General features: G+C 36.6%; 1 protein-coding gene across 1 annotated transcript in view; it reads left to right on the forward strand.

Moving 5' to 3' along the window:
* eys (eyes shut homolog) overlaps positions 1 to 27,926 on the forward strand; it is a 380,525-nt gene that overhangs the window by 114,810 nt on the left and 237,789 nt on the right. The window contains exons 20-22 of the mRNA XM_041251458.1: positions 688 to 885; positions 9,431 to 9,552; positions 27,141 to 27,262. Coding sequence (XP_041107392.1) covers positions 688 to 885; positions 9,431 to 9,552; positions 27,141 to 27,262 — 442 coding nt within the window. The remainder of the gene's footprint in view (positions 1 to 687; positions 886 to 9,430; positions 9,553 to 27,140; positions 27,263 to 27,926) is intronic.

Below are 27,926 nucleotides of genomic sequence, written 5' to 3' on the forward strand. Positions count from 1 at the left end.
TCTTTAGACATTTGCTTTTAGTGTGAATGTTTAGCTTCCACTTATTACAAATATGACAGCATTTCATTTTAATGTTAACAGAAAATATTATGAGAATAGAATGAGTTTGTTCTTGTAAAACATTAAAATACCTGTAGGCTCAAAGGATTTGTTTAAACACTTTTCTGTTTACAAACAAATACAAGTATAGTTTAAATAAACTTGTAGAATTTGATTAAGCCATGCTTGTTCCTACTCAAAGTATGAATGTCTTTTTTAGTGCCAAATGATCTGCCTTAATTTTAGAAATGAAGGACAAACAGTAGCTGTTGTGTTTTGTAGTGTATGGTGCGCTGCACTATTAACAGTCATTTAATTTAGCATTTAATTGCATATCACAACATCGCTATACTTAATTACTTGCAAATAAGCAGTACAAGTGTAGGGCGGGAACCTTTCTTTTGGTTTTTATATTATTTCTAAAGACATTTCTTCCAAAATGGAATAAAATATATTATATTATTATATATATATATATATATATATATATATAATATTAAAATATATAAATAAATAAATAAAAATACAAAAATCTTTCTAAAAATTTCCAGTTGAAGCATTACGGCACCAGAACAGAATCTCAGTAAGCGAGCAGATTCACAGGTTCATTATCTCTGTCCTGACAGCCTCACCTGTTTCTTTCCCCAGGTTCTAACTGTGAGTTCAGGCCATGTGAGGCCAGTAATCCTTGTGAGAATGGGGCTGTGTGTGTGGAGGAGATGGCGTTGGACACATTTCCCCTTGGATTCCGCTGTCAGTGTGCAAAGGGCTTTGCAGGTCCACGCTGTGAAATCAATGTCAATGAGTGCAGTTCCAACCCTTGCCTCAATGGATACTGCTATGATGGTAAGTTCAGCCTGGCTAGTCACTCTAATGTGGAGCAGTCCTACTGCTACAACCAATTCACAGACTCTGGGGAGTAAGCATGGATCATTTACTCAAATTTAGCCTTTCTTGTCTGGCTAGAGACACGACTTCAAGAGTTGGTTCACCAAAAAAAAACACTTTGCTTGTGGCGTGACAGTTTGTATTTGTTTGGGTCACATCAGCAGCTACTGAGGAATTTTATGAGATTAAGAGATATTTTCTCTTATGTGGAAATCAAGAATACATTACCAGTATCGTATACGTGATGAGTTTAATCTGCCAAGTGCTTAAAAAACATCTTTGAACCTATTGGTGGTGGTGTGTTCCTTAATTTGGAGTTAGCACACATGTAAAGTAGTGAGCCTAACATGTGCAATAAATCTAAATTTAGTTTCCCATATACTAACAGAGAACACATTCATTTATGTGTACAGTATTTGGCTAATTTACAAACCAGCACGTTAGATGCAATTAATTTAATGTGCACGATAATGTCAGACTTATCCATGACCAAAACAAAAAATTAAAAAAGCCCCTTTCCTTTCTCCTTCAATGCATATACAATAAAAGTAATTCTGTGCAATGGCATATTTTTCTTTTTGTTCAGCTTACTTGAGAAATATTCATTGATGAGATGTAGCCTCAATTTTCTTCCTTGTCAGCATTGCCACCCTGCACAGCAAACCTGTACTCTGTGTGGAAAATGTGATGCAATTCTATGTGAGCTTTAACAGGGTTATTTTGGTTTTGTTTTGTAAATTGCAGTTTATTAAATAAATAAATAGTTAATATGAAAATAAATAGTTAATACTCTAAAGCAGGAGTGTAAATAAAATGGCAGCCCACCCATTAGTTTATATAATTGCACTGATATACTACTGACTACTGCATAGTTTTGGAATTCTTGAAAACAACCAGCCTCTTTAACGTAACACGAATATTCAACATTTGCAGTGTGCATTGTAAGAGTGACATTCCCATTAAGCCAATCACAGCTTACAGAGGTAGTAAAGTAGCCAATCAAATAGCACACAGGATCAGTTTCCTCATGTCCACATACTTATGATTTGGATAGCAAAGTTAAGGCTTGTTTCAACTATTTATTTTACTTTGAGTAAAATTTAAAATCAGAAAAAGTAATTGGAGATGTCACAGAAGCGAACGGTGGAGGCGGAACACATAAGCTTCCAAAATCGTTAGCCAGATGATTATTTGTTCACTGAATAATTTTGACAGCAAAGCAATATGTCTGCAATCTTTTATAACTGTTTACTGAAAGAAGCTATGGAAAGTGCAGAATTACCTTGAAACAAACTAGTGGTGGTTGATTTCCATTACATGAGAGTAGATGTTGAACTTCATGCTGATTTGGCTCAACTCGGCTCTCGCCAAGATAAGCACCAACTTAGAAGTGGCATTACAACAGAGGGTACACCATGACTGAGCAAAGAGTGGACTGGCCAGCACTGTAGCAGAGTGCTTTAAAAGACTTAAGGAAGAAATGCAGAAATAACAGTTTTCTTACACTGGATTCTGCATCAACAGGCATTATGTGGAAAAGCACATCCACATCTTGCAGAATTAGAACACTTAATGAGCAATGAGAATTGTTATCAAGTGTCCTGACAGAAATCATAAAAAGTTACATTTCAAAAGTGGTACTGTTTGCTATTTTGCAATTTCACAGCTTGTCAGTATCTTTTTTTTTTCAGTGCTTTTAAAAATTTAATATTTTGGAATATAAATTAAATGTTGAGACTGAGCACTATATACGGACATCTTTTTGTACTGTTTGAGATTTCCATTTTAAGTAAAATACTCTTCTATTTGCTCCATTACATTACATTTGTGATATTTAGTTTTTTGTTAGTGTTCTAGTTAATGTGTTTTGTGTAAAGTAATATATTTGAGCATATTGGCCTACATGCAATTTATATATTTTCACGTACATTACGATGTGTGTGTGTGTGTGTAATATATATATATATATATATATATATATATATATATATATATATATATATATATATATATATATATATATATATATACACATACATATATACATATAAAGTAAGTGAGCTGCAGGTTTTGGATCGCTGACTAAACACAAGTCAGGAACCTAACTATCGCTGGATGGCTAAACCATTTACCAGCCACAAGAAAAGTAATTGAACACACAGTACGTTTATTTCAGTTGTGTACCCACACAACCGGGCTCTTTATACAGCAGCCTAGAGCAGACTGACTGCTCTCCTTTTATACTTGGCAGCTGGCCTCAATTTACAATAATAAGGCCAACTGCCAAAACAATTAACAAAAACAATTAAATTAAACAAATGTGCATTTGCACATGTTTTTTCTAAAGCAGGGAGGAATTTAATCCTCTCCCTGCTCACAATGCATATGTGGCCCACCAAGTGAACAGTCTTAACTTAAACGACCCTTGCTGACAGATTTTTCCATTCAAGCAATTATTCATAAACAAGTAATTCAGCAAGATGTTTTTATTTTGTGTTAGTGAATCAAACGAACACATCTGTTGAACTGATTCCCTTAAGTGAATGAATCATACAAATCGAGTCAGTAAAAGAATCAAACTGCACATCACTAGTTTTCAGGACAGAAAAATACATTTAAATAGTGCACCTAGTTTGCATACGCACTAATAAATGATTACTTTAGTGAACTAAAATACCATATGAATACAGCTCATCTCATTATTCTGAGCTGGATGCTCATTTAAACACATCAGCCTGCATTAACCCTTTGCGATCCTGTCGGACCAGGTCCGACATCATCAAAAAGACGTAAAGTACAACTCTCTAATCGTTTTCTTTTTCTCAGAAAGCTGAGAAAACCTTTCAGTGGCAGAGTGAGACTGATAGGAGCCGAATGAAGCAAAAAAAAAAAAAAAGGGCATATCTGATAGCCCCTTGCACCACAGAGCTAACACGGCAACAAACAAAGGAGATAGCTGCTTCCGCATCCGGTGCTCAGTCAATGTCACAGACCTTTGCAGAGCTTTTTTGTTACAGTAATAAAATAATTAATTATTGAGGAGATTGGTTCTAAATGAGTGATCAGGAGAGGATTTATTATCAGTATGCACGTCTATAAAGAGGTATCTGAAAGATACAGTGAACAAGGGGTGGGGCTTGGCTGGAGATGCAGTACTGATGTCCTTTTGCCATGCACAGACTTTTAAACCGGTTTTACTCTAGAAAATATTTTAAACAGCGTGTGTGAAAATAAATTGGACCTGCCAAGTAGTGCACATGACAATTAATACATTTGCAAGAGTAAATACAGAAATCATTAACTTGCACACTAATTGCAATTATGGTGTACCATAATGTTTACTGCCCTTTCGTAAATGAGGCCCATAGACTTGACTAACTTACTGTGAAAATAGCTTTTTAAAAATGATTTTGGCTTTGCAAAATATGGAGGTATGAGTCTGTTTTAAAACTGATCTTGTAAAATTTGCTGTTGAATATATTTCTCTGCTTCTGAAATACAGTGCAAAAAAAAAAAAAAAAGTGTAATGAAAAGGAGGATTTACTTGGTATTCCAAACTCACAGTCATGCCCTGTCATATCCATACCAGGGATATCTCAGGGGTAACATAACAAGCCCATAAATTGGGTTTAAAAATTGGAGGAGACAGCCTTTAGTCTACAGCTGTTTTTTTTGTTTGTTGTTTTTGTTCCCTGCATAGATAATGACTGCTATGAAGGGATCCTTAGTGTATTGTGTTGCTGTTTGCCTCATATAATAATTGTGAATGACTCAGTTTGGGAATAGGGGTTTATTTCAAGATTAAATAGAAAGTCTTAAAAATATGGCTTTCTGTACTAGTTAGCGGAGTTCCTTCTTGGATACCTTGACTCTGCTGCCTCTGGGTCTGAGTCATACCCCTCTGGGCTCTCTGCTGCCATATGCTGCAGACAAAACTGTGACTGCATGCAAGGAGGAGAGTCAGAGAAAGCCACGCATCTCCAGGCAGATGAAAAATGCTGCTGCCATGAAGGATCCAAAGCATTTAATGAGAGTAATAGCAGCTACATGTACAGAGACAGAGTGACAGCATAGATTACATGGTAAATCTTAAGGATAATGAAGAATTCTGGGACCAATGTGAGGGCTGTAATAAATGTGGTTCTGTAAGACCTGCAATTACTGCTGTCACTGGTCATGTGTATAGCTGTAATGCTGTAAAGATGCATATATCTTTACATCATTAATGACAAAACAGAGGATGTACTGATTATAAGCCCTGGAAGATTTTGATGAAGTGTTAAAATTGAAAAAGAATCAGCACTTGTGTTTAAGTGTTAACCTTTAGGTTGAATTTCAGGGAGGGAAGGTGAGACTTATCATCTTTTCTCTATCTGTAACCCAATCTCTACCAGCACGTCACTCAAACTAGTGGTGTGCTGTCAACAGATGGCCAATCTCTATCCTGCCTCTATAAAGCACTTCCATTTCTAGTAATCTGTTTCTTTTTAGCTTTGTTAGCTGTCAATTCCTTGTGATTACTCTTCTTACGTACCTGGTTTGACCATTTTGCTTATGTTTTTTTTCTCCTTGGATTATCCCTACTTGTTTCTGGCTGACGACTACTCCTTGGAGCTACCTTTGATAACAGACTTTTCGACTCCTCTCTTGGATTATCCCTCTATTGTTTCTTTGAAAACAATGTCACCTGTACGTCGTGCAATGAAACGGACTGTACTATTTTGCTACGCAATTGACATTTGGCTACCACAGAGATGGTTCCGACCCTCCATCACGGATGCTTCAATCAGACAACATTGTGATGGAAGCAGTCTGCATAACTGCCGCCTTCGGGTTTCTAAGATGTGCAGAGTTCACGGTCGCATCCTCTTCCAACTTCCTAGCTTCAGGAATCAGAGCGAGCGACCTCTCCTGCAATCAAGACCAACACTTCCTATTATTTCTGAGGACATCAAAAACTGAACAACTTTGTTCTGGACAGTGTATTCCATTATCAAAGATTAACTCTCCCATTTGTCCCTACAGTTCTCTGGCAAAACGCATTGCTGTCAAGAAACCCAGTCACACAGATCTGTTGTTCACCGACTGCTTAAGGAACATTGTCACTAGGAACTGGTTTTCAACTCATCTGTCCTCTCATAACTAAAGCAGGTCTGCCGCAGCACTTCACTCCTCACTTCTTCAGAATCAGAGCTGCAACTTCAGCTGCCAGAGCAGACCTAAATCAACATGGTATTTCATCAGCAGTTGAGACGTACATTCGAACGTCAGCATCAGACAATGTCTCAGCCCAGCAATCCCTTGCTAGCTTGCCTAAAGTAGGGGCTCCCTCTCTGCAGGGACTACCTGAAGTTTCCACTTTGAAAAAAGTAAAAAAAAAAAAAAAAAAAAAGATTTTAAAAGTGTTTTTTCCTCTCTTCTGTGTGGATGACTTTCTTCTAGATTGTCTTAATAATCTTGCTATGTCCTGTTTGTCTTCTGTTCTACAATGTTGTGCAGAGTGCAGTCTTCTTTCCCTCACAGGTGTGGGTTTTTTTTTTCTAGCGTGGAGCAAGGGGTCCATACTCTGGGGTAGGGAAGTGATCACACTTCCCCTAGCTTCTCAGGCATCCGCCACTCAAGCTCTCTAACCAGCAGGACCCCCAGCCACAGTCATCTTACCTTTCGCTCATGTGTGCTCTTCTGCTGTTCTCCATCTATACTGGACCTTTAATTCCTCTACTCTCTCAAGCTTTGTAATTATACTAACATCTGTTGCTATAGAGTCCCCTCTAAGTGCCGTTGCTGCATAATCATTTGGGCTTCTCTTTATGTTATTTTCTTCCTTCAAGAACTTGATCACAAGTCCGTTCGGACCCGTCAGGTCGGGGCTATTATCCTCTTCCCCACGGCTCTCCTGTGAGTAGGGGACTAACACTTTCCAGGTCCCAGGGGTCATCCAATCAGCCTTCTATCACCATGGTTCCAGATCACGAGACCGAGACTTGCCTTCCTAGCCACTCTCCCCCTTCAAGTAAATAGTGCTCATTGAGCCTGCTATAAATCACTATAAATCACTCTCTATACACGTTTCTCTGATAATCCATTAATTTATAATTGGTGTAGTCTATATAACAAGGCCCTATTTACTGAGATTGAAAATTAGAGCAAAAAATTATGTATGTATGCATATGTACATTTATGTATACAGGCATGTATGTGTATGTATTTATGTTTGTATGTCTGTATGTGTCTAATTTTGTCATTTTATCTACCCATATATCTCTATCCACCTGTCTGCTATCCATTTTAGTGCCTATATAGGTCTCCCTCTTCAGTGTTGTGATGAGGTATTGCCTCCTGAGGGGGAAAAAAGCAGTGGATATAGCTGACTTTTTTTATAGCTAAGCCAAATGCTTTCTTCTAATTGGGAATTGGGAATTGTCTGGTACTCGCTCTTCGGAAGTAAATCTTCTGTGGTTCCCCCATGAGTGATTCTGTTCAGTCATGTGTGTACTGTCGTGTGGGACAGGGGTGCATAAAGGACCAATAAAGGTGAAAAGAATAGATTTTTATAGAGTAAACGAGGCTGCTTAAACAAGGTTGCATATGCAGAGGCCAGTAATTAATATGTAGCCCTTGTGTGGTGTGTAACCTTGCACAAAGTATGTGCCATGGATAATTTGTTTGTAGGTTCATAATTTAAGATATCTAGAATATTATGATAACCCCCCCCCCCTCCAATATTAATGAACCACTGTAAACTTCATATACCAATAATAACTTGCAGTTCTGGCTAAATTTTTAATGATTAAAGCTTTGAATTTTATACTTGCAAAAGTGTCCACTTTCAAACAAAACAAACCACAGACAATGTGAATTTTGTTATTTCATTACACAAAACAGATCTCTAGATAGTATTTTAAACAGAAACATACATTTAGCTAACATAAGCAACTTTCTCCAGAATAAAAAGTATATTTACCATTGATGAAATACAGAAGGTTGAAAAGGTCTGGTTGCAACAACTCAGGTCTAAACTCAGTCAATGAAGAATTTCACTTGCGTAGCAAAAATCCCAATGGTTAGCCAAAAGATCAGAATCCGTTCCAGGTTTTGTCAGTGTCTTTGAAGAAGGAAGTGGTGTTCTCTTTGAATCAAAGTTATTGAATATCCCACGTTGATCTGCACTTGAAGTTTTTAATAACAGTGCTCCTTATTGTAAGGTATAGTGAATAAATATTGTCCAGCTTACGCTACCCACAAAGTTACCTCGGCTGACAATATTAAATTAAACACAATTTGTTTTACCTTTTCAGTTTTCAGAACTTTCAAAGTTTCCTTTGGTAGTTCAAGTTTTCTTCCAACAGTTTTAAAAAATTTGAGCAGAGTATTCACAGGAAAAGATAGTTTGGTCCTCAAAACAAACAGTCACAGGTAGATGGAGTTTTTTAGGCATTCTTCTTGTGCACAAAACCTTTTCTTAAACTTTCACCAAAGGGGTGTGTTTGCACTCTCAGCCAATCACTGTCTTTCTCAAAATAAGTTCTTTGATTGGTGGCTGATATCAGAAAAAGGTGCATCTTAACTTCAAAGGTTCTTTAAGTTAAATGAATGATGTAAAACTTGTTTTTCTCATAACTTCCTTAATCTGACTTGGATTTTCATTAGACCTGTAAATTTGTGGGTTGCCCAGTCCAATATGAATATTTTGATAGCAGATTGGATATACACAACCAAATCTGTCATCTCAATACACTGTTTCACCCTTTTAGTTTAACTATAACATTTTAGGAAAACATTTTCCTAACAGTCTATATTACAATATATGTAACTATGTAGTTTCATGTAAAAAGTTGTTTTACAATATTTCAAATCAGTATTTTCTCCATATAAACATTTAAATCTTTATAAATGCCAAGTTACTGCTTTGTTTGTAATAGATTCATGAAACTATTGATTTAATAAGATCTTACATCAATATCATGTGTTCTCATATCATTCTTCATTTCTCTTAAGAGAAATACTTTAATCATCAGTAGGGATGCTTGCCCTACAATTGTTCCCCCTGCCTAGAAAAGAACCATAAATTATCCAGATCTCTCCAGACCACTGTCACCTTTTTGGAGACGCTTAATTTCAAATAACTTGTATCTGTTGTCTGTTTATTAATCTAATCAAGAATCACTTTTAAATTTCCAAAGACCAGTTGCCATTCATTGTTTATACACAGTTCTTTAAACCTTAAACCTAGTCTGCAGCCAGGTCTGTAGAGGAGAGGAATTGAAAAAATGGGGGAAATCAAAACACAGATCCATTCCAACCATCTGTATTAGTAAAATGATAAATTACATTGAAGCATTAATTTCCCCCACAACATACACATTTATATTCTACTTCTGCTTATGCAGACAATGTTGATATGAAAGGTAATTTTATTTTTTTACCCTGGTACAGTACTTTGATGCATTACTTTCATAATATGTAGCGCTAGTCTCATAATATGTTTTGTCTTTTATTGTAGTTGTGGGTGGATTTTACTGCCTCTGTAACCCAGGGTTTGCTGGGGTTAGATGTGACCAGGACATTGATGACTGTATCAACAACATGTGTGCAAACAGCTCAACCTGTGTGGATCTCAATTTGGTAAGTGCATATGCCTTTTACTGAAGTCTGTAGGTATTTTATCAATGTAAAATTGTTTACCCTACTGAAACATATCAAAGCATGCAATTTTGTTTTGTTTTGTAAGATTAAGATATGTTGTCAAGTTTCCATATGGTACTGAAGCATCTTAAAGCCCATATGTTAATGATTATTCTTATTAGATAATACATAAAACCTACTGAGTTAACCAATCAGAACTGGGGGAGGCTGAACACGAAGCAGTATCTACTTTTTTAAACATGTATCTATTCAGGAAGTAATGGAAAGAATACAACCAGTGACACTAACATACATTAGAAATCGCATATGAGAAATCAGCCAATCACAGAGCAGCATTTACAAACATTTCTATACCTCTTATCTAAATGTCAATCTGTGCATAGAATTAACGGTATTTAAAAAATAAATAAAAAGCTCTAAATAAAAACATAGCAAAATGGAAAATCCTGTTATTAACTTTGACCTTTGTTTTAATTTGGATAAACTTGACAGTAGCTTTTCTGAAGAAAATATGACAGAAATTGCAGAAATAGAAAAGCAACTAATCAATATGAACAATCTACGGAGCAAAGTAACAGTCGTTCTCCGACACTATAACCCGAGGACATTGGCTTACTAGAGGGAGTGAAAACCCACAAAATATCAACAAATGTGGGCTGTTAAAATATGTCTGTTTTGAGAAAGCCAAATCCTGTAGACTTTGAAGTTCTACCCAGTGAAGAACTTGTGAAACTACTGTCCAACTTCTATCTCTCGCAGAGACAAAATGACAAGAGTCTGTACAAGCGGGGCAACCTCATAAACATTAGAAGTAAGAACATAAGAACATAAGAAAGTTTACAAACGAGAGGAGGCCATTCGGCCCATCTTGCTCGTTTGGTTGTTAGTAACTTATTGATCCCAAAATCTCATCAAGCAGCTTCTTGAAGGATCCCAGGGTGTCAGCTTCAACAACATTACTGGGGAGTTGATTCCAGACCCTCACAATTCTCTGTGTAAAAAAGTGTCTCCTATTTTCTGTTCTGAATGCCCCTTTTTCTAAACTCCATTTGTGACCCCTGGTCCTTGTTTCTTTTTTCAGGCTGAAAAAGTCCCTTGCGTCGACACTGTCAATACCTTTTAGAATTTTGAATGCTTGAATTAGGTCGCCACGTAGTCTTCTTTGTTCAAGACTGAACAGATTCAATTCTTTTAGCCTGTCTGCATATGACATGCCTTTTAAGCCCGGAATAATTCTGGTCGCTCTTCTTTGCACTCTTTCTAGAGCAGCAATATCTTTTTTATAGCGAGGTGACCAGAACTGCACACAATATTCAAGATGAGGTCTTACAAGTGCATTGTACAGTTTTAACATTACTTCCCTTGATTTAAATTCAACACTTTTCACAATGTATCTGAGTATCTTGTTAGCCTTTTTTATAGCTTCCCCACATTGCCTAGATGAAGACATTTCTGAGTCAACAAAAACTCCTAGGTCTTTTTCATAGATTCCTTCTCCAATTTCAATATCTCCCATATGATATTTATAATGTACATTTTTATTTCCTGCGTGCAGTACCTTACACTTTTCTCTATTAAATGTCATTTGCCATGTATCTGCCCAGTTCTGAATCTTGTCTAGATCATTTTGAATGACCTTTGCTGCTGCAACAGTGTTTGCCACTCCTCCTACTTTTGTGTCGTCTGCAAATTTAACAAGTTTGCTTACTATACCAGAATCTAAATCATTAATGTAGATTAGGAATAGCAGAGGACCTAATACTGATCCCTGTGGTACACCGCTGGTTACCACACTCCATTCTGAGGTTTTTCCTCTAATCAGTACTTTCTGTTTTCTACATGTTAACCACTCCCTAATCCATGTACATGCGTTTCCTTGAATCCCAACTGCGTTCAGTTTGAGAATTAATCTTTTGTGCGGGACTTTGTCAAAAGCTTTCTGGAAATCTAAATAAACCATGTCATATGCTTTGCAATTATCCATTATCGATGTTGCATCCTCAAAAAAATCAAGCAAGTTAGTTAGACACGATCTCCCTTTCCTAAAACCATGTTGACTGTCTCCCAGGACCCTGTTACCATATAGGTAATTTTCCATTTTGGATCTTATTATAGTTTCCATAAGTTTGCATATAATAGAAGTCAGGCTTACTGGTCTGTAGTTACCTGGTTCAGTTTTGTTTCCCTTTTTGTGGATCGGTATTACGTTTGCAATTTTCCAGTCTGTCGGTACCACCCCTGTGTCAAGAGACTGCTGCATGATCTTGGTTAGCGGTTTGTAAATTACTTCTTTCATTTCTTTGAGTACTACTGGGAGGATCTCATCCGGCCCAGGGGATTTGTTTATTTTAAGAGCTCCTAGTCCCTTTAACACTTCTGCCTCAGTTATGCTAAAGTTATTTAAAACTGGATAGGAACTGGATGACATGTGGGGCATGTTGTCAGTATCTTCCTTTGTAAAAACTTGTGAAAAGTAATCATTTAACATATTTGCTATTTTTTTTTTCTTCCTCTACGATTTTGCCATTTGTATCTCTTAAACATTTAATCTCCTCTTTGAATGTTCTCTTGCTGTTGTAATATTGGAAAAACATTTTGGAATTGGTTTTAGCTCCCTTAGCAATGTTCATTTCTATTTCTCTCTTGGCCTTTCTAACTTCCTTTTTGACTTGCATTTGCAGTTCTGTGTACTCTTTCTGTGTACTTTCTTTTTGGTCCTTTTTTAATGCTCTGTAAAGTGCCTTTTTTCGCTGAATATTTTTTTTAATTGATCTATTAAACCATTTTGGCAATTTAGTTTTACATTTAGATTTGTCTACTTTAGGGATATAATTGTTTTGCGCCTCTAGTACTACATTTTTGAAGAACAACCATCCTTCTTCTGTGGGTGTTTTCTCTATTTTACTCCAATCTACTTCTGTTAGTCTCTGTTTCATGCCTTCATAGTTTGCTTTTCTAAAATTGTAAACCTTAGCTTTAGTCTTTACTTTTGGGGATTTAAAAAACACTTCAAATGAGACCATGTTGTGGTCTGAGTTTGCCAGTGGTTCTCTGACCTCTGTTTTAGTTATTCTATCTTCGTTATTTGAAAATACTAAATCAAGGCATGCCTCCCCTCTAGTGGGTGCCTTCACAAATTGTGTTAGGAAGCAGTCATTTGTCATTTCCACCATTTCTATTTCATCCTTCGCGCTACCCACCGGGTTTTCCCATTTTATTTGGGGGAAGTTGAAATCCCCCATTAGTATGGCTTCTCCTTTGCTACACACATTTCTAATGTCATTGTATAACAGATTATTTTGCTCACCGTCTGAATCTGGCGGTCTATAGCATGCTCCTATTATTATGCCTTTTGAATTTTTGTCTGTTATTCTGACCCATATTGATTCGGTTTTATTTTCTTTGTCCAGGTTTAACACCTGGGCTTCAAGACTGTTTCTTATGTATAGCGCTACCCCTCCTCCTCTTCTGTCCTGCCTGTCTTTCCTATACAGTGTATACCCACAAATATTATATTCGTCCCCATCACTCTCAGATAACCACGTTTCTGTAACACCTATCACATCATAGTTACCTGTTAGTGCAGTAGCTTCAAGTTCTAGAATTTTGTTTCTGATACTTCTAGCATTTAGATAAATACATTTAATGGTTGTCTTACCTGAGTTGTTGTTCTTGTTTTGATGCGGTCTCCCTTCTGTTTTTTTGTTGATTTCTCCCCCCTTCCTTTCTAGTTTAAATGCTTCCGAACCTGCTCGAGGATCTTTTCTCCAAGTAGACTAGTTCCCTTGTTATTTAAATGCAGTCCATCCCGTCTATACAGATAGTCCTCGTTGTAGAAAGTGGTCCAATGATCAAGATAGGTGAAGCCTTCCCGTGTGCACCACGTCTTCAACCATTGGTTTTGATTTATTATTTCCAGCTGTCCATATGGTCCTTTGCAAGGTGCCGGTAGTATACCAGAAAATACCACAGTTTTGGTTTTCTCTTTTAATTTCCTTCCTAGCTCTCTGAATTTGTTTTGCAGGGATTTTGGTCTGTCTCTTCCAATGTTGTTTGTACCGATGTGGACGACTACTACCGGGTCGTCTCCTGTTCGTTCTAGGAGCCTGTCCACGTTCTCAGTGATGTGCTTGACCGAGGCTCCCGGAAGGCAGCACACTGTTGTAGTAAGGGGGTCCAAACTGCGAACTGAACTTGCTGTGTTTCTCAATATGGAGTCCCCAACAATCATGACCTCCCTTCTTTTTACTGTCTTGTCACCACTGTCAATAGGGTCCTGGATGTTGTTCCTTTCATTCTCTTGTTGTTGGTTCTGCTCATCACAATTCTGAAGTGACTCAAATCTGTTGGTTGTTTTGATTTCTGGTGGTTGTGTTTGACGAAGTTTCTTTTTTTCCCTGCTTCTGCCTACCTGAACCCAGCTGTTCTGACCTTCTATCTCCCTGGTGGCTTTCAGTCTGTTAGGGGTGATGCAGACTTCCATGAATTGTGGGTGTGCCAGTTCCTCAAGATCTTGTTGCTGTCTCACTTCTTCCAGCTCCATTTCTAGCATGCTTACTAGTTTATGCAAATCCTGGATCGCGCGGCACTTTACGCACACTTGGTTTAGCTCCGCTGGGTTTTCTCGGATTTCCCACATCAAGCAGGTGTCACAGATTACTGGCTTGAAGACCATGTTGAGGGTTTTTTTTTTTTTTGAAGTTTAGTTTCTTCTGCAGCCGTCAACCTGCTTTCAAACTGCTTCGAAACTGCTCTGTACTTTTCCACGCCTGTACTTCTCCCACTCGCTGTCGCTGGGAAGACTGCCTCGTTTAACTGCGTTGTTCTGCTGTGCTGTCGGCTCCTCCCCTCGCCCGTGTCTCAAAACGGCGCTGAATTTGAATCAGCTGCTCCGAGTTTCAGCTTGTTTGTTATCAGAAAAACACACGCGGCTGTGTTTCCCCAATGTCCTCTGTTTTCTGATTAAAGCAATTCAAGATGCAATTTCTCCTTTCTGCTTCGAAACTGCTCTGTACTTTTCCACGCTGTACTTCTCGCTGTCGCTTCCACTCGCTGTCGCTGGGAAGACTGCCTCGTTTAACTGCGTTGTTCTGCTGTGCTGTCGGCTCCTCCCCTCGCCCGTGTCTCAAAACGGCGCTGAATTTGAATCAGCTGCTCCGAGTTTCAGCTTGTTTGTTATCAGAAAAACACACGCGGCTGTGTTTCCCCAATGTCCTCTGTTTTCTGATTAAAGCAATTCAAGATGCAATTTCTCCTTTCTGCTTCGAAACTGCTCTGTACTTTTCCACGCTGTACTTCTCCCACTCGCTGTCGCTTCCACTCGCTGTCGCTGGGAAGACTGCCTAGGATAGGATTAAACGTTACCTTCAACAACACCCCTGGAATAAAAATACTGATATCTCTAAAGATTCTGAATTCAATCAGACAAACAAACACCTAAAGCCGGGTTTACACTGTACGATTTTTGCAATCGGGAGACGCAGCGCCACTCGCACTTACCGATTTGAACTACGATTTCTCACGGTAGATCGGGGATTGCAAGCTACAAACACTACATGAGATATCTTGTCGCGGACTGCACCTATTTTCATTGCAGGATCGTAGACATCATTCGGGAGAATCGTGGACTCAAGCAAGGAGGCGATCACTGCTGTCTGTGCATTTTTTGCACAGAAAAAAAAATAAGAAAACGCGGAGAAGATCCATTTGGACGCGCAATTGGCTTAATAGACGTGGCCAGTATGGACTGATGATGCAACTCGAGTCGAGATGCATCCAAAATAATAAAATCCAATCTGTTCAAAAAGCGCAACACTCGCTCGTGGTACAAAATATTTATTAGATTAAAAGATTGGCAAGGAAGACTGGCCGTCAAGCGAGCTTCATCAGAATATCAAATTCTAATGAATAATTTGAAGACTTTTAAACTAATAAATATTTTGTACTACGAGCGAGTGTTGCGCCTTTGTACAGACTAGATTACAAGTTTAATAGTAGGCTACTACAAGTTTGTTATAGGTTTAAATATGCAACAACTTAATCTACATTCTCTCTATTTCTCACACACAGAGACGCGCACCTCTCCTTGTATTTTGAATAAATTAGCAATACAAGCATACAGTAGCGGTTTGAAAGGAATATAGAATACGACTGACTGCAGAAATTGGTTGCCAGGAGAGCACACAATACCACACACTGTATCTACTCCGGCGTTAACAAATTATACCAATTATTTACTTACCAAATACCTTCAGTGAGCGATCATGATAAGAAATGTCGCTTATGTGAAAGAGGGGCACAACCTTTTGCTTCGTCGCTATTGTTACTAGCTTGTCCTATTGGCTGCTGGCATCATTCATCAAGAAATCGGCCCGTAGCCCCTTCACACACTTCACGAATTGCTTTGTCGGGAACTAAAGTTTTCTGACATGTTAGAAATTTGTCAGGACGTCGTAAGTGTGTCTGGAGATTGAATAAGCTATTAACAGGGCATTGTAGACCCTCTCACACTTATCGACTATTTTGTCCCCGACAACCTCAGTTTGTCCAAGATTAAGAAATTAGTTGCCGACTCCTCAGCTTGTCTGCGATCAGGAAAAATCGTGCAGTGTAAACCCGGCATAAATCTACATGTTGTGGTTTAAATTATGTAAATCATAAAAAGCCGATTTCAAGAACAGATCTCAAGAAATATACTAGCTTCGTCTATAAAGTATGGGTCGAGATACAGTTTTTCTTTTGTAGAAGAAGAAACAAAAACAGCTCTAATCGCTGTAAAAATAACTTTGTTTTACTTACCGATGACACTGGCCGTGAATCATCAGTATTACAGACCAGAAATCACCAAGGTGGTCTTAAAGACAGTCTCAATATCACTGATATAGACACACACACACACACACACACACACACACAGACACACACACAGATGTAATCACAGCCAAATTTCAAAAATTGTTCTGTAAAAAGCTTTACGCTGTATGTTTCTAAACTTTATTTAAACTTTATCCAGAACAGCCAAGGCTTTTTCAAATTACACGAGGGAAAAAAAAAAAAAAATCGGATGAGATCTGGTGGGAAGCATCCCCTCAGTGAAGGTTTTATTGCCAGTTTGATTTAAAAAAAAAATCTCCGTAGAAGCTGCATAATAATAATAATAATAATAATAATAATAATAAATAATAATAATAATATCTTTTTAAAATAGCTGCCTTTCATAGTGGACCACAATCACAAAGCGCTTTACAGAGGTAGGCTGTGAACTGTTATATGCAGTCACTTACAATACACCATTGATTTAACATTTCGTCCACAAGGTGCACAAGGATGTTAAGTGATTGCGGGTCACACAGTGAGTGTCAGTGATAGAGGTGTAATTTGAACCAGTGACCTTTTGGTTACAAGCCCTGGACTTTAAACACTGGACCACACTACCTCCTATGTCCAAATCTTAATCCATAGCGCTCCCTGCTGGTTTTTTTTTTTTTTTTTTTTTTGTTTATTTTTTTTTAAAGCTTTTTTTTCTGTTTTTTTCTCTGCCACCTGTTGGTAGAACTAATGAAGTGCAGCTGATTCAAAGCTGGTCAGAAAAAAAAAAAAAACAGTATTGCTAGCTTGTGGTATTTTTGCATTGCTACACTGTGTCTGACTCCAATCCTGGGTTTTGTTAAAGCCAGGCCTATCATTTACTTAATTAAACACCTGGTTGGAACAAGATAAGGCAGAAGTAAGTATGACTATTTTAAAAATAGGTTAATAAACACTGCCTTTGCTGTGTTTAACCAATTCGGTCACTGGATGTATGCGAAGGAAGAAATGGAGATGATCAGGCATAATGTTGTGTCTCTGGAGATTATGGAATAGCATGTTGTAGTTCATATAAATAATTCATTTTTCCTCAACTCCTCCACTCCATGAAAGCACTGAGAATGGCAGCAGACTGATGGAACATAACTGCTAGAATGCTCCTAATGCATATAACTGACTGGTTTACTTCTACATAACAAATACACTTACAGTAGTTAAAACTGCCCTCGGGGACTGTTGCTTGGTGTTCATTTTACTGTTTTACTTTTTTTTTTGAAGAACAAATTACTGTGTGTGTTTACCCAGAGAACACAATAATTGTGCATATTGAAATGCAAATGGCTGGTGGCCTAAGTTAGAGTTGACATTTACAGACTTAGTTTGGCATTTCCTCTTTATATTACTTTTGTACTGCTTGATAAATGAGCTATACAGTTAAACATGGTGTCAGCCACTTTACCAACACTGAAAATCTCAAGTTTTCGATCTCAAGATCGAAAACCTGTCCAGTCAAACCTTAGTTTGAGATTTATGCAGAAATATGTATGTTAATTTTTAAATATTAAAAGTATGTTGTTTCAGTTGCAGAAATCTATTAACAGTTATATTTGATTATTCATAATCAGTTTGTTGATGAGATCAAGTACATATTGATTAGATCCTGAACATTTGCAGGTCTTTTGTAAAAGTCAACTTAAATCAGTGGAGTGCACTAAAAGTTGCCATGACAGAGCTTTAATAACTTTATCGAACGGAAAAAGTAAAATCTTTCCTTACATTTTGCATTAGTAATAATGTATAGACAAGCTAAATATCATCTGGTATTTTTGAATTTACACACAGGCAGACCTAAAAGAATGCATGATGACACATGCATTCTTCAAAAGCATAATGTTAAAGATTTATATAACCCTAGCTACATTTCAACCAGGAATGTGGAAACAACTTTCATCAGCTCATATCCATAAACAAGGCTACAAGAAAATTGTAAGAAACTGCTGACTGTGAGATTGTAGTGTGATATCTCACACATTGTATTCTTGTCATGTCACCTTAATTAGGAGTCTGAGAGCCTATAACTGTGAGATCCCAATGATTATGTTTACAATGACTTTTGACCCACAAAATAGAATTTTGATGTCACTGTAACCTGTGCTACTTTAATATACTATTTAATGATGGTCCTTAACTTAGAGAATTCAGCAACATTTTTTTTTTTGTTTTATATTATTGTATATAGTCAAGAAACCAGCCAGGGAAACTATGCATCCATATCAGAAGGAAGTATAACAGTGGATACTGGCATATGTCCCTTGGTTTTTTTCCCATTAAACTACCCCCCTTTTAACAGAATGTACATTCTCCTCTCAGTCAGAAGGCTGCAGACAGCTTTCTGAACCTGAACTAATTGAGACAAGAGAGCCATGAGAAAATTATTTTAAATGGCGAGCCGTAAAGAGTGTAGAGGAGGAGTGTACACTACTTGAGTTACCATGGCTCCAAGAAGGAGATCAAATATGATGATATCATGTAGGTATATTTACCCTTCACAAGGAAGGGTATTCCATATGAGAAATTGCAAGAAAAGTCAATGTTGTGCATAATGGAGCGCAGACCACAATCAACAGATACAGACAAACTGGTAGCTATGTAGCTATTTCTGTGACCAAGGCAGAAAAAGGAAGACAACTAAAAGTGAAGACTGGTTGTTTGAAAGTCCAAGGCCAATTTTTTCCTAATCAGCACTCAACTTGCTTCTGATTTCAATTCCACATTGTAAGAGGGTGTGTGGTTTAGTCACTGAAAACACAGGAGTCTGTGCTTACTATCTGGTACCAAAATCAGTTAATATAAGCACCTGTCTCAAAGTGGTGTTATAGCCGACTGCTTGGCGTCTTAGTGCAAATATCTGAAAGCTGCTGTACAGTAAATCAGATGCTTCTATGAGCAGGTCAGTTTATTTTTATTAAGCAAGGTAATGCCATTTACTAGGCATGTATTGGAGATGTGGTTATTTTTTCTGATTACTTTTGCTGCATTCTATCAGTACATTGGTTGAATTAAAGTATAACGGCCTAATGGCGGTCCACTATGAAAGGCGCTATATACAGTAAAGATTGATTGATAGTTAGTAGAGTCACATGTAAAATATCGTAACAGGCTGTCAGAATAATAATATAATAAACCAGCATATTAAACACGAATATTGCATCTGTTTTTGGGGGGACTGGTGGCAGGCCTGCTAATTAGTACAAGATGTTATATTTTTATAACTAGATTAAAAAAATGCGCTAAATAGATTCCGTTTGCAATAAAACGAAGTAGTATTATAATGCATTATTAAAATGTAGAGCAATGAACAGTAATGGTAAGTGTATAAAATTTGCCATTCAAATTATCACCCATGATTAGTGTTCCACATTTTGGTTTTTTATCTTAACACATTTTTCCAGGGATTTTCATTTTACCAATATTAAAATAGGGATAAAATCGGCAAAAATGTGTTTTTAATTGAAACATTGGTAAAAATCGGGAAATCAAATTCTTGCTGATGTGATGGATAGTACTGTTGCACAAAGTACCACACCACTCTGCAATAAACAGGGGCTGTCGAGCAAAGCACAGAGCTCTGACAAACTCATTAACAGTCATGCTGTGCTCTCTTTTATTAAAGCGTGTGTAAAAGCCGCAGAAATTGATTTCTTGTCTCTGTTCACTTTCTTGTTTTAGTTTAATGTGTTGCTTACTTACTTCAGTATGTTCTTTTATTCTGTTCACCTAAACATGTACCTCAGTGCAGCAGTATTTGTAATGCAATGCATCCTCTGCCTCATCTGGCCCACTTCCGCTATTTGCCTTTGTATACTTTGAAACAGAAGTTTTCTTTTGAATATTCATAAATTGATTTACATTTTCTCCTCGTTCCTCATCCACTCAAAATATGACATTGTAATGTATTTCAGTTTAATTTTTGATCAAGCTAGTTAATGCCCAGCACTTGTCACAATAAACCAGAAATGCAGAACACTACCCATGATCAACACTATTATGTTTTATTGATAAACACATTTCATCAGAAAGGAGCTTGATAGGCCCAAGAAAAGTCATAAACGGATGCAGTTTACTAAGAGAGAATAATCAAAGCTTGTTGACACTCTATTGCCTTATAAACTATATGCTCCATGTTCACTGTGTTAATGAAATGTGTTCTAACAGGATCATATTCCTCAACCAAAAGTACAATATCATGAACTCTGACAAAAGTAACATCGCTGTTGCCACTAGCACTGTACAGTTTGTAACATTAATACCGTGGATTTAAATTCAACACTTTTTACAATATATCCGACCATTTTGTTGGCCTTTGTTTTATAGCTTCCCCACATTATCTAGATGAAAACATTTCTGAGACAACATAATCTCCTAGATCTTTTTCATAGATTTATTCTTCAATTTCAGTTTCTTCCATATAGTATTTATAATGGACATTTATATTGTCTGCGTACCTTACATTTTTCTATATTAATTTGTCACGTGTCTGCCCAGAGTATGTGTCACTCAGAGTCTGCTGTACTGATGGTCCCTCCTCCTTCCCCACTGGATTGATTCTTTATCTCTAGACTTTAGATTGACAGTCGTCACTGCCCTATTGAGCCAGAAGCTGATTTAATTGATTTTTTTTCTTTTTTTTTCTTCTTTGAATAATGGTAAAAGCAAAATTACTCTTACTCAAAAAATTGTCATCTTTTTACGCATTGGTTCTCATACTCTAATGTTTATGATGGTGAGTGTCTGTTTTCAAATGTTTTATTTATTTCAAGTTTATTGAAAATCAAAGAAGACTGAGTAGCCAGTCAGTTATTTCCTGACAATAAATGTTGTCCCATTACAAAAATGTTTTGATTGTTAGGTGTGATTTCCTGAAATATTTCTACCAATAGCGTTGCCATGTTTTCCAAACTAAGAAGAACCAACCAGCACATGAAACCAGCCTGGTTTTAGGTTGAAAACAAGCTTTATTCACAACTTTGCTTCAAAGTACCATTCCAAAAGCAATTAAATTTCTCTGTATAAAATAGATTTCCTACCACTATTTTCATACAAATATTTAAGATAACCTGTTATTCAAACTCATATTAGGAGTGCTAATAATGATTTATAATTATGACTTCTAATTTTCAGTTTTAACTGAATAACCCAATGAAACACCCCTCAATACAAAAATAAATAAATAAAATGAAATCGGTGTATATCGCTGGAAACGGTTAATCAATTCATGTTGACTTCACCCCTTTCCCAGTGCAGTTAGTAATGCAATGTCCCTTATTGACCAGTATCTATCATTGATTTGTTCTTAATACTTTAAACCCATCCCAACTACTGAGTTGCAGCAAATCCCTACATTTCAATTGGAGACTCCATAGTCAGGGAGAATTGTGAGATTTAAAAAAAAAAAATACAATTAGATACAGAGAAATGCTCTTGCTCACAGAATTTAAAGCTATATTACGGTTAGAAAGGGATGATTTAAACCAGAATTACAAATTGTGACGACATTTAAAAAAAAAAAATGCCTAGACACACAAAAATCCCAGAAGAATATACCCATGACCATAAGGATTATGTTGTGGAAGACAGCAAAGACGAGTTACTGTGCATGTTGTGCCAGGAAAAAAAACACTCAAGAATTTGGGCAAGTAACCTAAAACAATAATCTCATACAGTATATAAAACGCAACAGCCCCGAAAAAATTATGATTTCAGGATATCTACATAAAACTCGACAATAGCTAAAAATAAAAAAAAATAAAAAATTGAATTAATAAACACAGAATAACAGACTCCCTATTTATAATTTGCCATTATCATAATGGATAGTCATATGATCAGGGCACTTGGCGCAACCCTAGTGAATGAGAGGATTTATTTTATGCTGGTACATAGTTTAGAAGTTAAAAGGTATGTTATGATTTCACTTGGTAACTGTATTTATCAATGGTCGTAAACTAGAACAGATATGGCAGGAATCTAAACTGCATGTTCATTACATCACATGGAAGGGCCACCTGGTTAAATATAGGAAGGCTCTGGTGTTGGCTAGATTATCATATTATTCTAATTTCATTGTAATAAATAAAACTAATCCTAGATTTATTTTTGCTACCCTAGATACATTAATTAATCCTTCCCCTAATAGTCCTACCCTTGACATTGGCTCCTCTCACAGCTGCAATGACTTCTTACATTTCTTTAAAAATACAACACTAGCCATCAGAAATGAGATTCCACAGACACCTTCTATTAAGGAGGACTCCAACACAATTTTACCAGCTATGCCTATTAAGGCTACTATGGGGGCTTTTTTATTTGATTAGCTTACAGGAACTGACATAGCTAGTTAAACATATGAGAGCTACTACATGCTCTCTTGATCCTATTCCTACTAAAATATTAAAATGTGTTCTTGGTGTTATCAGTACCCACATTTTAAAAATGATAAATGGTTCACTTTCCTCCAGCATACTTCCCTCAGCACTAAAAGTAGCCGTGCTTAAGAAACACAATTTGGACCCTAAAGTCCTCAATAACTATAGGCCAATCTCCAACCTATCATTCTTTGATAAGGTTCTAGAGAGAGTTGAATTCAATTATAAAACATCTTAATGGTATATTTGAGCAGTTTCAGTCTGGTTTTCGTGCTATACATAGCACCGAGGCGGCCCTTGTCAGAGTAGTGAATGATCTGCTGATAAGCTCTGACTCGGGCTTTCCATCAGTTTGAAGTCTTCTAGATCTAAGTGCTGATATTGTATACCATTCCATCCTACTAAATCATCTTGAAAGCACGGTGGGACTATCTGGCCTGGTTCTATCGTATTTCAAATCGTAGCTTTCCGTAGGTTTCAGTTCGTCACTTTGGGGAGGTAAAATCGGCATTATCGGAAGTTGTCTGTGGCGATCCACATGGCTCCATTTTACATCCCTTATTGTTTTCATTATTATGCTACTGTTAGGTGACATCTGCAGACACCGAGTGAACTTCCATTGCAATGCTGATGATACTCGGGTATATTTGTCCCTAAAACCAGGAATTTCTTCTGCATGGGTGTTATTAGCTACTTGCCTTACAGACATTAAGCACTGGATCTCACAGAACTGTCTAATGTTGAATTTAGACAAAACAGAGGTTATGCTAGTGAGCTCACAGAACAAACTAAAAGGAAATGTGGGATTACATGATCTTGACCCTTGGTGGTTACAACTTTACCTAGCCTATCCAACAACTTGTTTTTAATTGTAATAGCCACGTGTTACCAGTCCTGGTGTCACCACTGAAGGAACCATTTTCATTCAAATGTATACACTTGTTTATAATATTTGGGGTACCATTGCTTATTACTGCTGAAGCCATTTAAGCATAGTTAATAGCCCTTACATTAACATTCTTAGTTGTTTCTTACTGATTTTAGATTGCTTTTCTTAATGTAAAAAAAATAGTTTAACCACCCAGCTGCCCAATTATTTTGGGAATTTCCATGTTTTTTTTTTTGTTTTTTTTTTGTGGATTTTTCATTCTTAGCCCTCAAATAAGCAGTTTGGACAGTTTTCAAAACAATTGTTGCCTTATTTTTAAAAATCCACAGTTTTTTTTTTTTATTGTTATGAAAAACAGAAATATTTGGTTTTATTAGAACTTAAATAACAAAATAACAATGTGTTTACAATTGTGTAATTATTACAATATAAATAACAAAAGCAGCATTCTATAAGTATAAATAACATATATATTTTTTACAATTGCAGCATTATAACAACAGTCCAAGAAAGTAATTTCACTTTTTAGAAAAAAAATTTTGTGCTATAGATTTCAAAGCAGACGCCCTTCAAATTCTCATCAGTGCAAACGTCTTTATCTAGCACATATACATCAGAAAACTCGTGTCGCAAATTTTCAATCACGTCATACAGGGTGATTGATGTGGTAAATTTACATTCTATCTTCCACTGTTTTGGGTACGGGTGTGTTTACTCTCCATTGTTTACTTTCATCTGTGCTAACTATGGATGGGCTGGTCTGTCAAGCACATTTCTTAGGGGATTGCTGTCATCTGGCAGCGAAAAACAAAACTGCAGACTATTGTACATATAGTCTGCTTATTTATTTAGTGTACCACGTCAAAAAGACGTGTTAAACTTTGCAGATGCACATATAACCCCCTGTACGCTATTCTCACGGGAGTGACAGTTTTGGACCCGCTTGCACTCCACGTGGGATAAGTAGATGGGTGCTTACAAAATGTACCTGTAATTGTAAAGTTATTGAGATAACCTACAATTCTGCAACACTTTTTACACAGTATGTGACTGTCATTGATATACACCATCAGAGAGCTTTCAAACAATGTGCTCACCAGACAGCAACTTCTTCAGGTGGCAGGAATTTTGTCAGCCCCTAATTATTTTTTTTGACAACTTGGGATAGTCTTTGCCTGTATGACTAAAAATCATCATCTCAATACTCTGCTACTTCGCACATGATTAGGTTTCCCTCACTTGTGCCAATGTTTTTTCTTTTTATAAAAATCTCATGAACTAAACCGTAGTAAGTTAGGCTATTACACCACCACATTTACACAATCACCAAAATTTATCTAAATGATGTAACTTTATTATAGGGAAAACAAGAAAAACTGAAAATGCATGTATATTTGTCATTCATCAATATTTTAAAAGATGTGTCATATCCCTTACTTTATGCCCTCTTGGAAGATTTTTTATATTCACAGAACATTGCAGGGTTTATTTAATTGATCTAAACAGTGACAGGACTTAATACTGTACATTTTAAACCTGATTTCCTGTCAACCTAATTTCACTAGAGTTAAAGGAGACAGCGTTTGGGTGGAGTTTTAATAAAATTGGTTTGTTCATTTCCAAATTAAAATACATTTTGACATTTGAACAGAACAATAGCAGCATGCTCCCAGCAACCTCATTACTGATCTTAGTACAGCTAAAAAATGCAGGTTCATTGATTGGTAAACAACAGTGGTGATATTGACCAGAGAAAAAGACAATTTTTTTTAAAGATTCTTTTGACAAGCTCTTCCCTTGAAGATCTGAAAGCTCTGTTTTCCAAATGTAAATGTGATGTTAATTTTGGACATCTGCAATATAACATTTAAACATGCATTCTCTAGTGTAGCGCCAACACTCCAATTTTATAAAAAGGTTCATTCATCTGAATGAGGATGTTAGGCACAATATTCCACACCTAAGGCTCTTTGTTTTTGTTTTTTTTTATTTTTGATAACATGATGTCCTTTTTTTTAAACTTTAAAGGGGCCTCACATGACCAAAAATAAAAGCCAAAAATGAAGAACCCTAATCCATTATTAGTAATAAGGAAAAAAAAATGTACCTTAGTTCATGAAATAGTATCTGCTTATATCCACTTGTTTCTTGATATTTATAAATGTTGTATATTAAAACACATGAGACAGAATAAATGTTCTTATATAAGTCAAATACATCACATTTAAAAATAGATTAATGCTAATCTTAAATTGCCATCATGATATTTTTTTATTTGTTTAATGCTATACATATGCAGTAAAGTGTAACCAATCCTTAAATGTTTCCATGGTGCTATAAAAAAAAAAAAATAATATACCTCTTAGTTTGTTATTGTTTAACCTCACAGTTCATGACTGAATGATTTATGAATTATGTGCAGTAACTATCAAATTTTGACTTGATGTACTAATGAATGCAATCACATTTACTAAGCAGTGTATGCATTAAACAGATTGCTTTCAATTTCAAAGTTTGGTGTGAATGGTCACAATAAGTTGCCTCATGAGTTTGATAATTGCTTCATCAATATTCAAATTAGTGGTCGAATAACCCATTACTATGCCACATACTGACACACAATATCTAAGACACAATGTCTCAATATTTCACCAACTATTCAATACAACATCTTCCATTTTAAGCAGAACAATCGATTGTCTCATTTTCCACCTTTCCACCCATATAATCAAAACACACTTGATGCTGCACTTGACAACAGAAGATATAAACACCTTTACTAAAATTGCTCTTCATGGTTGTTGAGGTTAAATCTGGAGATTTTGTAAACTTCTATTACAGGTAAAACCCTCAAATGTCCAATGTTTAGTAACTCACAACTTGTGTATACGGCTCTAGATTTCTTGTGAGTGATACCAGTATTAAGTTCACTTTATTTGGAGGTCTGTTTTTTATTGAAAATTATTCCTAATGATGTACGTGACATAACGATGCTGTTGTGTAACCATGAGCGGAGTTTGTGGCTGTGTGAGATATTACATATCTGTTGTTATTAAAACACATTAACCACATTATTAAAGACATACAAAATACAAATAGCAAAGCAGTTGGGTAACCCTCTTACCAATTTTAAACATTTAGAACAATGTTTTAATAAACCGCTTGAGTGAGAAAATCTATCTAACCTCTATCCCCTTAACTTTAGTTTGTCAAAAGCTTATTCCCAGTTAAGAAAATATATCCGAAAGAGCATCTCCTTTGACTAGACTTACAAATCAGGGTGAGTTCTAGGTTGTGGAAAACTGTATAGAAATGTATGTTTGTTGTTCTTCAAGCATTGGTTGGCAAACTATTGTATTGCTCTGGAAGCAATCCCTGAATGTAAAGAAAAACATACTGTTGTTCAATTAGATTGATTCAGAGATGCTGTTTGTTTTTTGCCACAGAGCTATCAGTGTATCTGCCTGCCTGGGTGGGAGGGAGAGTTTTGTGAGCAGGAATCCAATGAATGTAACTCAAATCCCTGTAAGAACAATGCAACGTGCACAGATCTCCTCAATGACTACCGGTAAGTTCTAGTTCCAAGCAAGCGGAAATCTGTGATGGCTGCACAGCACACCAGTCATTTCGATTCCCTGCATCCTCTGATTTTAGCTTTACAGCATACAAGTGGTGAACAAGCAACCTCTGTTACGGGCAAACTATTCTAGGTTCATTCAAAATAAGTAGCCGTAATGCATTGCAGATGGTAAGTAAAACAAATTAATAAATTGAAAGCTCACAGCAGGCAATGCTTTGCGGAACTGCATTTCACTGGAGAAAAGCTGGTATCGCTGTGCCACCTTCCTGAGGGAGAAGCTTTGGGTTAAAAGCGGGTGATGTGTCTTTCCTATGCTGTTAGCTCATCAGTAAAGCTGTGTCTTCACTGCCACCACATGGTATAAATTCTAGGACCCACCTGGTAAAGATCTCTTATAAATTAAAATCCCAGATCAGAGTATTAACCTCATGTCTCCTAGATATATGTATCCAGTATTTATTGCCAGTTGAACCAACAAGGTGAAACAGGTTGAAACTATAACAGCCTGTTAATTTTTCACAGTTTAGCTCTACGTGGCAAATCCCTCTAACATTAAAAAAAAAGTGAAATATGCTGTGGTTTTTGAGAGGTTTACAGGATTTAAAGTAGACTGCCAGTTTTGAACTATGAAGTTATTATTATTATTATTATT

This window comes from Polyodon spathula, chromosome 5 (assembly GCF_017654505.1).
Source record: "Polyodon spathula isolate WHYD16114869_AA chromosome 5, ASM1765450v1, whole genome shotgun sequence".
Taxonomy (NCBI): Eukaryota; Metazoa; Chordata; class Actinopteri; order Acipenseriformes; family Polyodontidae; genus Polyodon; species Polyodon spathula.